This window comes from Limulus polyphemus, unplaced genomic scaffold, assembly GCF_000517525.1.
Source record: "Limulus polyphemus unplaced genomic scaffold, Limulus_polyphemus-2.1.2 Scaffold5099, whole genome shotgun sequence".
Lineage (NCBI taxonomy): Eukaryota > Metazoa > Arthropoda > Merostomata > Xiphosura > Limulidae > Limulus > Limulus polyphemus.
In genome coordinates, this window is record NW_013670709.1 from 1 (window position 1) to 13,682 (window position 13,682).

At 31.3% G+C, this 13,682-nt stretch overlaps 1 protein-coding gene across 1 annotated transcript; it reads left to right on the forward strand.

Annotated features, from left to right (window-relative positions):
* Positions 1 to 48: 48 nt before the first annotated feature.
* On the forward strand, positions 49 to 8,429 carry LOC106472122 (glycogen debranching enzyme-like). The gene is made up of 3 exons (XM_013932748.2): positions 49 to 165; positions 1,815 to 1,902; positions 3,612 to 8,429. The coding sequence occupies exons 1-3, from the start codon at positions 146 to 148 to the stop codon at positions 3,918 to 3,920; spliced, it is 417 nt and encodes a 138-aa protein (XP_013788202.2). The 5' UTR covers positions 49 to 145; the 3' UTR covers positions 3,921 to 8,429.
* Positions 8,430 to 13,682: the final 5,253 nt, after the last annotated feature.

The following is a 13,682-nucleotide window of genomic DNA, read 5'->3' on the forward strand; positions in this document are numbered from 1 at the left end:
CAAACTTATATTATTGAAAGATGTTAGTTAATTGTGATGCAGACATTTTTTATTCTTTTCTAACCAGGCTCCTGAACTCTTCACACCACGCCATGCTTCCACAGCTTTAGAAAATGCAAGGAAGATACTAGTTGGTCCTTTGGGAATGAAGACTTTGGACCCAGCGTAGGTTGATCTGTCATTTAGTTCTGTATAAAGTTAAGTCATTTTCATACAGTAAGATTGTCACGGGTATGAATAATTTTGAAAGAATAGCCCCATCACTTAATGATTTTTTAAAAGACTGAATGATTCTCATAAGACAGTTCTGTTAGTTGCTGTTCTAAAGGTTAATCAGTTTTCACACAATAATTAAGTATAAGTACATTTCATGGAAATTACAGTATCTTCAACATAATTTAAGAGTATCTCAAGAACTAAAACAGTTCCCTCAGGGTGATTAAGTATAAGAATAGGAATTAAATTTCCCACGAATCATATTAGTAGAAGTATATTTTGATTGAATGAATGAATGAACAATTTACAAAAAGTAATTTGATATAACAAAAGAAAAAAGTATATTACATCAATAAAATCATAATTTTTTTTTCCTTTGGGATAATTTGATGCTTTTAGCATGGGTTAGAATGAGCATAGAAAATTCAGTTTAATATAAGAGTATGAATATTGTTTATCTGGTCAGGTTGTTCTATACCATCATAAAATCATGTCCAATTTATTGTTTACTTATTGAGCTTTTACTCTTATGATTTGTAGATATGTGTAATATACTATTAACATTCACTCATTTAATGTTGATATTTATACAAATGCACATCTAATCCTGCTGAGAGTTGTAAAAGGTTAATACCAGTTATAACTAACTCGTAGAGAACCAGCTGTATGATGTGATAATCTGAGAAACATAACAAACAAACATTTTTAAAAGTCATTAAAGGACGTGCTAGTTTTTTGTTGTCAATTATTCATTTTTAACAGATTTTTCACTAACACATTTTGTGAAATTCTTTATTTTTTTGTCAGTGATACTAAAAGAGCTCCTAAATAATTAAATAGTCAATAGATTTACCAAAATTCATTCTTAACCAATTGTATTTAAAACAGATGTAAAAGTTTAGAGTGTACAATTAATATAAACAAGAATAGATCATTGCTAGAAACAAGATAATAAAAATATTTGGTCTATATAATATCTAAGGCTGAAATTATCAGTTCAAGATTTTATATATCTAGTCATTAATGTACCATGCTGTGGATCCCATTGACACAAAATAAATTCTACTCTATTCTTTTAGGCAGAGGGTGCCTTTTAAGAGTGAGTGTGTTCAAATCCCACTATTTAATTAAAGTAACCTAAGAGTTGATAGGGGGTGCTGTTGATTAGTTGCCTTCTCTCTAGTCTTTTAGTTTAGAATTAGGAAGACTAGTGCATATAGCTCTTGTGTAGCTTTGTACAATTATCTGAAACAGCCAGCCAGTTGGTTATTTTAGGTTTAACTAAATGATTTTCATACTTTAATCATGTTTTGCAATGTGGCATTTGTTAAGACAAGGTTCTGTAAGTTTACTCTATCCTAATAGTTCAAAGGTATCACTTCAGAATCATGTTTTGAAAAAGAACCAGATTTCAACTTCATCTAAACTCACTTAAAAAACAAACAAAATGAGTTACTGATGTATTTAATTGTCTATGTTTCACAGTGCTTGAAATAGAGTAGCATTACATTTTACTTTACAGCTGACCTTATTTGGATTTTGTTTAACAAAGATTGTGTTTTCAAAACTAACTAACTTATTCTACATGCACCATCTAGTGACTGGGCTTATCGTGGATTTTATGACAATACGAATGATTCTGCTGATGGGAAAGTGGCTCGAGGATGGAACTACCATCAAGGGCCTGTGAGTATATTCTATCATATATAAATATGAGATGAAATGATAAACAATAAACTACAAAAAACAACAACAGTACACTATGCTTTACAATTTATGTCAATCTTATGAAAATTATACATTGAATAGAAAAAAAAAATTGGAAACCATTAAAGTTTTGAAAGTTATTTAACTTTGAGTATCAAAATATTTACTATTAGATGGTGATCTATGCTGTGTTGTTATTAACATGCATTAAAACCATTAAAGGTATACTTACATATTGAAATTTCTGTATACAAAGTCTTGTTATTTAGTCAGTTTTTTGTATCATTATTTGCCTAAAACTACAAGATGCTCTAGGAACAGTTGTGTGCAAAATTTTTTAATAAATGTAATTGAGTTTTTAAAATTTATTGTTATTATGCTGATTTAAAAATGATAAGTATTGTAAACTTTATTGAAAAGAAATATTTTTATGATTATGATATGGTAGACTACCATGTTTCTTAGCTCTAAATATGGGCTCAGGCATTTTGACTCACCTTGTAACCTCCATGTAACCATGCAACTATATATACTGTAACTCTGAATTTACTCAATGTATCTTCATGAAATTTGGCAGGCTTTTAGTAAACATTATAAGTCTGTTATAAAAAAAAATATTTTTGATAAAGTATTTTTACTAAATATTTGTCTGAATTTATGGAGTCAGTCTGACTCAACACTGACTAGTCTGAGTGCAAGGTGATTTTCATGTTAAGATTAAAAATACTTTTCATCTTACAGTTTTTGTATGTCATTTGCACAACCTCTAGAACCTTCTAAGTGAATATCCAAAGTTTTATTTCAGTAAAACTGTGTTTTATCTGTTGTTTTCTTTACCTTAAGACTAATTATTTTCAAATCAGTAACCTAGAGGAAAATGAAAAGTTGAAAAATGTGTGGTATTCAAAACATGTTTAGTGTTTCCTGTGTTCTCTACATAGGTAATGTGAGCATTTTATATTCATCTAACACCTTCAGAATTTTCAAATATACATGTTTCTAGCCCTATGTGTGCAGTTTTAGCTGTAGAATAATGGCCACAGAATGTGGCTAAATAACTCGTAGATCTGGATCATTATCTACTGGGGTACATATTGCTGTATAGTAGAGTAAGCTATCTAAATGAGAGCAGTGAACTTTTCCACTGGCAGGTCAGGTGATGTTTTGAGGTTATACCCTCCCTTATTTAGCTGTTGGAATGACCAACAGTGATGTGGGTATCCCCTGCACTGTGAGTAGGATGTCATTATTTTCCTCGTATATATATATATCATACTCTTTCAGTTTAAAACAAAATCTCTTAAGAATGAGATAGAGAACTCAAACATCTCTGTCACCTAGAAGCACAGTACATCATCCAGTACACTAATATACTTTTTTTAAAAAGTAAAAATTGTTTTCCACTTTCTTTATATTTTATTTATCTCTTTCCTGTTTTCAAACTTAAAGTTAGAGAAATTCCATTTAACTGGGTAGTACATTACCTGACATTTCTCAAGCTATTACTCTTACTTACTGTGTCTCGTAGTTTATATGTGCAATTGAGAATACCACATGAATAGTTGTTAAAAGTTAGGATGATACTTTTAGTTCCTATGTTTGTATTTCATTCACTAAGAGAAAAATCAGACTTATGAAACTTACCCCTAATATGATTTTAAACATAATGATTTTTATTTTTTTTGAAGGAATGGTTATGGCCAGTAGGATATTTTCTTCGTGCCAAATTACACTTTGCATTAGCTGTGGGTGGAAAATTGGAGCTAGAAAAAGCCATTAAGTTTGTCAAGTCCATTTTGTCAAATCACTTCCAAGGAATTCAAATCAGCAAATGGAAAGGTCTACCAGAGTTGACCAATAAAGATGGAGCATTCTGTCCAGGTAGCTGCCCCATTCAGGCTTGGAGTCATGCCTGTCTTCTGGATGTTCTGTATGACCTTGACAAGATCTATGCCCCTCTAATTGGTCCTAATCTTGTTAATGGCAGTGTTAACTGAGTTTTTAGTTAATAATCCAGAAACAAGGTTAACATCCTTGCAGATGAATTTCAAATAAAGTAGTTTTTCTTATTGCTGTGATTCTTTTTATTATTAATGTAGTGGCCAGTTACACTTTTTATTAAAATAATACAGGTTGTCATCTTTCCCATGTAATTCCAAATCTAGATATTATTGAGGAAAGCTTTTGGACAAATTTGTTGCCTTAAATTCTCCCTTTGTGTTGTTTGAATTTCATCGCAAAGAAAAAAATTGCATTGGATGAATTTACGAGTTTTTCATAGATACAATTTGTCTGGATTGTTTCGGGTAAGAATACTTGATGTAGAATTTTATGTAAAAGTGAGCATTTGAAAAGAATAATGAGAATAATAATAATTCTGAATATGAAAAATAACATTGTTAAGCAATAAATTAGCTTTTTTATGTTGATTTTAATTAATCTGTAATATTTCTTGTATTTTAATTAAAACATTTAAGGATAGATTTCTGTGGTAAGTGTTATAAGGTTCTGTATGAGGCCTCAACTAATCTCCCATAAGATGTGCTCTTTATTCAAAAGTACAAGAGGTTTAGATTTTCTGTTACTTGTTTTTGAGTCAAATAAAAATTATCTGGAAGAAATTAAGGTATACCCTTCTCACAGAATAATCTTGTGTATAAATTCAAAACTTTGTAAAAATCAAATTATTTGCTTTCAAGTAATGTTTTTTATCACTACTATTTCAAATTCTTTCTTTGAATATGTATTTGAGCAACACTCTGTTATTAGTAACTATTTTTAAAATACAATTAATGATGAAAAGTATCAAATATGAAAAGATTGTTTGAATCTGGCATGAGAATTTTATTCTGGTGTCACAAAGTTTATTTTTGTTACTATCTACAGATTAATTGTATATTGTCTCTGTTTTATTATTTCAATTGACTCTCTTACATGATACATATATGAAGTGATACAGAGGTATAGTTTTGTATACTGATGTCCCAACATACTACTATATCCACTTTTAAATTTGAAGTTTATTACAAAAGTATTAAGTTGTGTAGAATTAGGTTTGTTCAAGAATTAGTTGCAAGATTTAAAACACGTTAAATTAGATAATAAATGAATTAATGACAAATTAATTGAAAATTATCCAATCACTGAAATTATATTTAGTTCTCTTAAACTGATGTTAAAAATGGAGTTATTCTGGTTGTGTGATTATGAAATGTCACGATTATTTTACTGTAATTGAATTTATCAGATATAGATTCAATTTAATATGATATCATAACATTAAATATATTCCATCCCAACCAATTACGTAAAGATCTTGAAAATTTTCCTGTTCTAGTTACACAAAGAAACTGCTGAATTGTTTTGACTAGGATATTTTTGTTATGCATGCACATCATATTTTGAGATATGTTAATCTTTTGTGGACTTATCTCTGTGTTCTAATCTTTGTTTTTTTCAAGATGGTTGAGCATGTTCTTAACATTTAGTTCTAGATCAAATTTCAAACAAACTCAAAGAACCTTGTTGATTTTTTCGTGGTTTTTACATGTAAGTGTTTATATCTTGTCATCACATTATTATTGAAGAGTAGTAATTATATATATATATATGCCTTTTATTCTTAATTAAATATAGAGAAAGTAAAAGTGCCCAACTAAATCATGAAGTCGCAGCAATCAAACCATATTAAAATTTTCAGTATAAAACAAAAATATCTTAAGAGCTTATGAGAAATGCTAGATAAACCTGTCATTCAAAAGAAGTTTTGGGTGGACTATTGCAGTTTATATTCATGTGTTTGATAGCATCATCCACCTGTTTCTGTTTTCATTTATGGAAAACTCTTTGATATGTTAGTTTGGGTCCTCCTCAGGTGTTAAATAATAAAACCCTTTACTAGTATATCAAAATGTTATCTTTAAACAAAATCAAAAGAAATCTGATGAAGCTTATTCAATAGTATGTAGTTATAAGATGTGAAAATGTGAACATGTTAATTTTTATAGGAAGACATTTTGAAGAAGTGTTCCTTAACACATATTTTCAATTGCAAAATTCTTAAACTATGCATGTTTTTGATGTTTTCTGAGATTAAGATTGAAATTGAACAGTTATTTTACAATGTATAATATAGTTTGTTTTATAACAGATATTCAATTTTCTTTTATTAATATTTTATCCAATCAAAAATAATATAGTTAATCAAAATAGAAAAAAATTTAATTGTTAGAAAAATTATGCTCTCAAATAATATTTACTTTGCATTAATTTTTTAAATCATGTGTAACCACGTGTAGTTTAATAGGTTTAAAAAAGCTGTAAATATGCAAAGTCAGATACATATTGAACAATTGCATATTTCTCTTTTATTGCTAAAGGATTTATGATTCATATCTAAGACCCCATTAGAATATTTGAAAGACTTTGGGGGGAGGGGGGACTTAAAAAGTAACTTTTGACTTTTTCATGGCCTTTTCATAATAATGTTTATATTTTGCAGTCATGTTATTGTGAAAAAGACTATATGCAACCTTTTTTTTTGTTTTATTTTGCCTGAAAATTAAGGTTATTGTCATTTTTAATTTTCAGGTATTATTGGCTATTTTTCTTTTAAAAAAAAAAAGGTTTAACATGATGTTTTCTCATTATATTTGTACCATTATTTTTGTGTAAAATCCAAATTGACAACAATAAAAATAAAGTTTTCATATTTGAGTAGATCCAGGTTAAAAAATACTGAACAGATACCATTAATGGAAGTTATTTCAGTGATCAATAATGGATTGTAGTCTAAGCGAGAAGTTAATTTATTATGAAACTAAGGGCTTTTTATTTTCTATTTTAACTATTCAAAGCATCATCATGGAGTAATAAGACTAACTGAAGTGATTTAATATATTGGATCAAAATGTTTGTCAATATTCAGAGTTTGACTCTGGATTTGGCTTTGTTGTTCTCACTCTCGGAAATTCTACTAATATTTCCAGAATTTTTAAAAAATTTTTGTTGGGTTTTATTTATTATTATTCATTAATATGCAATTGATAGAATGGTATGTTTGAAGAATTTACACAGATAATAACAAATGCTTTTATTTTTGTAAGTTCATTGTTTGCCATGATAATTTTTAAGATTTAGAGCAAAGTGTGGAAAAATGTATTTTGATATATTGAACATTAAAAAAATCTTAACAAGCATTTATATTAAGGCAAGAGTAGGAGGTTTGTGTTCATAATCTCATTTTTTTTAAGGTCAAGACAGATATAAACATATATAAACAGAAATAGGTGTTTCAGATACTGGGTGGTGTCTGTGGTCTGTGATAAAAAGTGAATAAATGTCTTTTGACTAATTGTATGACCAAAATAACTGATAGTCTGATGTGACAAATAGTTTACTAAGCAAATAGATATTCAAACAACAAATATCTTTCAAATAAAAATTAAACTTTAGGACAACAGGTAAATACTACATAGTTACTTTTCCTCATGTCACTTGGTATTATGTATGAAAGGAAAAATAAAACGTTGAAGATTGGTTTTGGAACTACAAGCTTTTCTCTATATGGTATGCAAATATAATATAGTGCTAAATCATTAACAATCCTAGAAACCAATCCAAACATCATTCCTCAGAATTTTTTTATACTTTTGTTAGCCTGTATTAATACTGCTCATAAAAGCAAGTAATTCAGAATCATTACTAAATATTATTATTTTGGATTTCAAATAAATCTAAAGATTATTGTCATTTAGTTTGTCTTGGCAAACTTATTTTTTTAAGTTCTGATTTGTAAATGATGTTTTTTTCTTTTGCACATAAGAGTATGTTAAGAAATCCTATGTGAAGGTCTACAAATATTCACTGCATTGAACAGTGAAAGTTCACGAGTATAATGCAACTACCACATGAAATCAGAAGTCTGCTAATTTGTTTACCAAATTTTCACTGTAGGATATAGTTATTTTAAAGTAATAATGATTTATAAAGGTAAATATGATTTGTTTTTTTCAATATTTAAACATTTATCCTACTCATAAGGTTCCAGCTGAAATTCCTAATTGCATTTTTTCTTTTCTTTGTCTTAAGAATAATATTGATGTTACATCAAAAACTTGTAACAGAATGTGGTACAAGATATATTGTTATTGCTTAATTATAATTTAAAGTTGATTCTAAAGTAGTTATCTCCCCTTTTATGAAACTGCATTTGTGATGCTTAAAATAACATTTTAGCTGGTTGATTAAAATTCAATCCTTAATTTTATTGCAAATCTAAGAGATGTGGTACAACTAATATTGGTGTACCAATTTTTCAGGCAGCAATGTTTTTATTTTCTAGCTTGTCAGTCTAAAATCTGTGTTTTGTAAGAGCTAAAATACTCCAGCCTATGTATTTAACTCTGAGTAGATCATGTTTCATGTGCCTCTATGGAATGCTTTTTTGTATGGTGTTTCAATTCAAAGAACAGAAACGCAATAAACTTACGTTTTAGGCGTACAAATAGTGTGTCTTGTCAGATTTTGTTATCTTGCATATATGTGTGCGTGTGGAACTATTTATACAAAACAATTATATTACAGATTTCTTTTCACTAAAAGTAAACTCGCAAATATAATTGTGAAGCAATGCCTAATAAATTCTTTGATTCGCCGTTCCATCTGCTGTTAACTGTAATTTCACCTATTTGATTAGCTAGCTTGGGTCAGCAAACCAAAGAAATACAGTTAGCCTTCTCATAATGGCCATGTGTATATGATATTTATGGGGCTTAAGAGCCCTTTTAACTCACCATATAGTAATCTAAATTAAAGTTACTATATGGTGAGTTAAATTAACTTCAAAAACACCATAAATATTTATGTAGAAAAAAAAAACGCAACACTGTGAAATAGGTTTTAATCAACTAAAGTAAATCGGTACTTTAATAATTACTTGCCTATTTATAAAATATTAGCAAATGTAACTAGAATACAAACTCCACTTTTATCAGGAGCAAAGGAGTTACTGAAATGTTGAAGGAAGGTGTAATACATCCATATAAGAAACAAAAACATTTTGCTTAATGTATTATATGACGCAATACACGTTAACCAGTACAAATTTGGTCAAAATTTTTCATTTATTATATTGAAAAGGTTATTTTATGTTGTAACTGTAAAATAATTATAGAAAGTTATTTAACAGTAATAGAAACCATTATGCAACAAAATACAGATTTTTGTAATATACATAAATATATTGCTACGACAGCGGAAGTCACGTGACGCTGCTGGCGCTGGTAGCGTGCGTGAAATTCTTCGAATGATCATGAATTATCGGGTAAGCCAGAGTTTGTTCGAGACGCCCTCTTTTTTAGTATATATTCCTGGCAGGGAATGAATGAAGAGAGTTCCGGGTATTTATGATTTTGTTTCGAGCTAGTGTGTGTTTTGTTATCGAGATTGTGAATCGCTGTGATTTATAGCGTGTATTATAGAAGTAGTTAAGTTTAAAGTTTAAATTAATGTATACTAAAAGTTTGTATCGAGGAAGAATAAACTGGTTTAACCCAGAAAGGACTTGTATCGCTGAAGTTTCTCGGAAAGAATTTCTACAGGAAATTATCAAACAAGCAGATAGGCAACAATAGTTATATATGATGAAAACACGTCACGTTTTTCAGTAAAGAATTTAATATTTTAGAACCTGTATTAAATTTAATAAATTAGTTTTAATTTGTCAATTGCTCCTATATTTTAAACGTTTTTTAAATCTAATTGAATAATTCATTAATTAATCAGTTAGTTAATCACTTAACACCAGGTGGTGAGGGCGCTGGACTTCTGAGGGAAGATGGTTCCAATACCGGTGCCACCAAACATGATCACCTGTGGGGATGTTATAATGTGACTGTAAACCTTGCTATTCCTTGGTAAAAGTGTAGCCCAAGAGTTGGTGGTGGGTGGTGATTACTAGCTGCCTTCTCCCTAGTATTTCACTACTAAATTAGGGACAGCTAGAGCAGATAGCCTTCGTGAAGCTTTGCACGAAATTCAAAACAACCAACCTACCAACTGTCTCAGTTTAACAATACGCAAGTTACGTTTTGATAACCATATACAGTTTTGTGCTGCTATCCAATCAAACTCAACACAATTTTATTTTCAGGTATCACGAAATAAGTAATCTTCGACAGAATTCAGCTAAACTAAACGTTTTCAACTAAAATTCTCATAATTCAGGATTAATAAATATTCGTCCTGTTACTACAGTATATATCAATATATTCGCAGTCAAAACACGACTATGCGTCCTTCTGGTGAATGGGGAAGATCCATTAACTCAGAAAACAACAGTTGCAAAGCCCTTCTATCTGAGTTTGTGAACTTCTAGCCATCATTCAGTTGTGCCTTAATCTACTAACAACAGCCTTCATAACCATGTTACTTGAGCAGTTACCATATGATATTCCGGGTTTTTAAAGTTTATCAACCATTTCATTGATGCTTAGTCATCTCCAACAGGTCCCCTAGTGGTACAGTGGTATGTCTGCGGACTTACAATGCTAGAAACCGGGTTTCGATACCCATGGTGGGCAGAGCACAGATAGCCCATTGTGTAGCTTTGTGCTTAACTTCAAACAAACAAACACCTCCAACAGTGAAATTCCTATGGAAACTACAAACAGTTTTTATTTCATAGTATAGTATTTGCATTAAGGTGCTGTTAATGTGTAGCTGTATGCAATTACATGTTGTACTCTATCCTGGAATTGCAATAACATTGCTCCAACTCCACTATAACTGGTGTCGGTATCCAACAAGAACAAACAGTCCTGTCATAGATACACTAACACTGGGGCTTCTACTAAAGCACATTTCAGGAACTCGAATGCTTGCTCACATTTTGCTCAATCTAAAGTGCATCTCAACTTTAATGCGAGCCACTAATTATGAGGAGAACATGGGGAAATTGACGACAAACCGTCAATAGTAAAATGCAATACGTAGAAAACTAGTTTTCTTGCTTGGTCGCAGATTGAGGTCAGTTAGATCTTAGTTAGATTCACGAAGATTCCATCTCTACCCACAATCGGGAAATTCCACTTCTATGCACATGAACACACACACTTTCTTGGTTTTAGTTTCAAGTTGGTCTTTCTTATCTGCTGGAATACCAGTTTCAGGTTCTCGAATGCAGACTTGAACACATAATCAAACACTAAAATGTTGTCGACATAAATCAGACAATTCTCCCAATGCATCTCTTTATTGTAAGCTCCACTAGTATCTCCAAAGCGGAAGGTGCATAGGCCAAATGACGTGTCACAACATTCATACAGGCTATTTCTTGTGCTGAAAGCAGTCTTAGCTCTCAAATTACCATTATCTGGATGCCAAGTTTCAAGTATTGAACCATTGGGTCCCTTCCAGTGCATCCAAACTTTCATCTATTCACGGTAGTAGAATAACGTCAATGCAAGTTACCAAATTCACACATCTAAAACAAATACAGAATTTGTGCAAATCTTTCTTCTTCCTGAGAATCACTACTGAAGATGACCAAGTGCTCTTTGATTGTTGTATGATCTCGTCCTTTAACATCGAAGGGATCTTAGCACTGGCTACATCCCGAGTGCTTCAGGGAAGCTTTCATGGAAGTTATTTAATCAGTTTTTAGACCCAAATGGCCACCTGGTCTCACGAATACATTGGCATATTCAACCAACAAGTCACTAAGTTGCTGCTAGTACATTCTGTCTAGATATGGGTAACATCATCAATTAGTCATGGCCCTGCCCATTCACTGAATACCAGTGTAGTTCCATCTAAGTGTGTTGTTTGGGTGGTTGGTTAATTCTTAGCTGGGCTCGAGTATGGCATAATGTAAGTGCCTGGGTAGGATAGTCTGTTCGAGGTATAGCTTATGAAGCTGATGCATAAGGATTATTTTTCACTTATGACAAGTTTGAAGTTATCACTTCATACTGCAGTGTCACAGAAACTGTCTTAGTAAGGATGAGGAAATGTCTCGCACCCCAGTGGTGCTTCGTTGTTTTACTAGGTAGCCTTTCCACATCAGGGCCAATGCAAGGTAAGCCTTACCATGCAGATGGTGCAGATCATCCAAGTTCTCTGTGGTACCCCTCTTCCAAGCTTCGAATTCAAACTGATTTTCCACTTGATGTAACTTTCATCACAACTCGGCAGAAAAAGATCAGTCATTGTATAGTCTGCTCTGGAAACTAGCAATCCCAAATGCCTAGAATGCTTCAAGAGATGGCCCAAACCTTCCTTCTTTACCTCTTAAATACCAAGGGGTAATTTGTCTTGCCTCACCCATGAGAAATTGTGGTAATAGCCAGAATCACTCCCTCATGATTTCTCAGCATCACCTAACTGAGATTTCCTTGACATCCTGGACACTGTGCGGTAGAACTCTAGGGGATTTCGTGCAAATGTATGATCTTTTGGTCCAGTTTAGCAAAGAAATGAGTTGCCTTCAGTAGCTTTACCATCAACTCTGTGCAATTCCAAGCACCTCCATGTTCCACAGTTGTCTTGCCAGTTTACTTCCTAACTTGGAAAAGCTTACCATTAGCCTATGGCTCACCTACTTCACCACTTAGTTTCCACCATCTTACATGCTGATAAGATTCCTCTCAGAGAATACATTCATTACCCATCTCATCAGCTGTCCCAAGTGAAAGTAGAAAGAGTAACCTTCAGGCATTTCTAAACTTAAACATGGTGATTTTGTAATGAACTAAAACAAGATGTCGCTACAACCAGATTCGAATAAAAAGAACTTATTAAAGTGTAACAATAACAGAAATCCAAAATAAAACTTTCAAACAATTGGAATATAAGTTTTATCACTTAAAAGAAGTACATCCGTGCCTGGCCAGGATCTGATATAGATGTAAATAAACAATACTACATAAATATCAATGTTATTAATTTCAATAGATAAAGAAATTAGGAAAAAGAACCAGAAGAAGAAGAAAAACACAATACTCCAAAATTAAATCATCTGACTAATTAATTTACATAATTTTTCACAATATTAATATCTGTATGTAACCTCTAGGGGAAGCTTGTGTCAGTTTCTTAATAGAAACCTACTCAAATTCGATGTGTTCTATCTAGAAGATGAGTTAGCACTTTTAATATAACTAAAGATTTACAGTTGAACTAAATGATAGAAGGAATAATAAACGACTGGTAAACAAAAATGTAACAAAATAAATGTAAAATTCGCTATCTCACAATGTTATCAGAGAAGGCAGAAACAAGATTAACAATAAATGTCCAGCAATATCATCCGTGAGAAACATCTATGGTATAAAGGCATACCAAGTGTTTCTACCCCATTAGTTTATTTACAACTGTTTCAAAATATATGTGCATATTGAACAAAGATTATTAAATAGAATGCTGGGTAAGGAAGCCACTAAGTTTTTATTACTTAATTAATCGTGGAACTACGTCATTCAACTAGTTTCACACATACTTTCTCCAGGGAAAAGCTCCTGTAACGTAGAGTATACAGTATAGAAACAGAAAATGATCTTTTTTTCTCTGACAAGTCAGTTGATGTTCTAAGAATACAACATCCCTTATTTTGTAGTGAGAATGACCATTGGTCTTCTGTGCAGCACCTGTATCTTGAGAAAAATAGCATGTTGTTATTGGTTTATTATGCCATGATTTTTCGGTCTGGAAGGAGATAATTTGATTAGAATACAATTGATTTGCATTGAACACATGAGAAA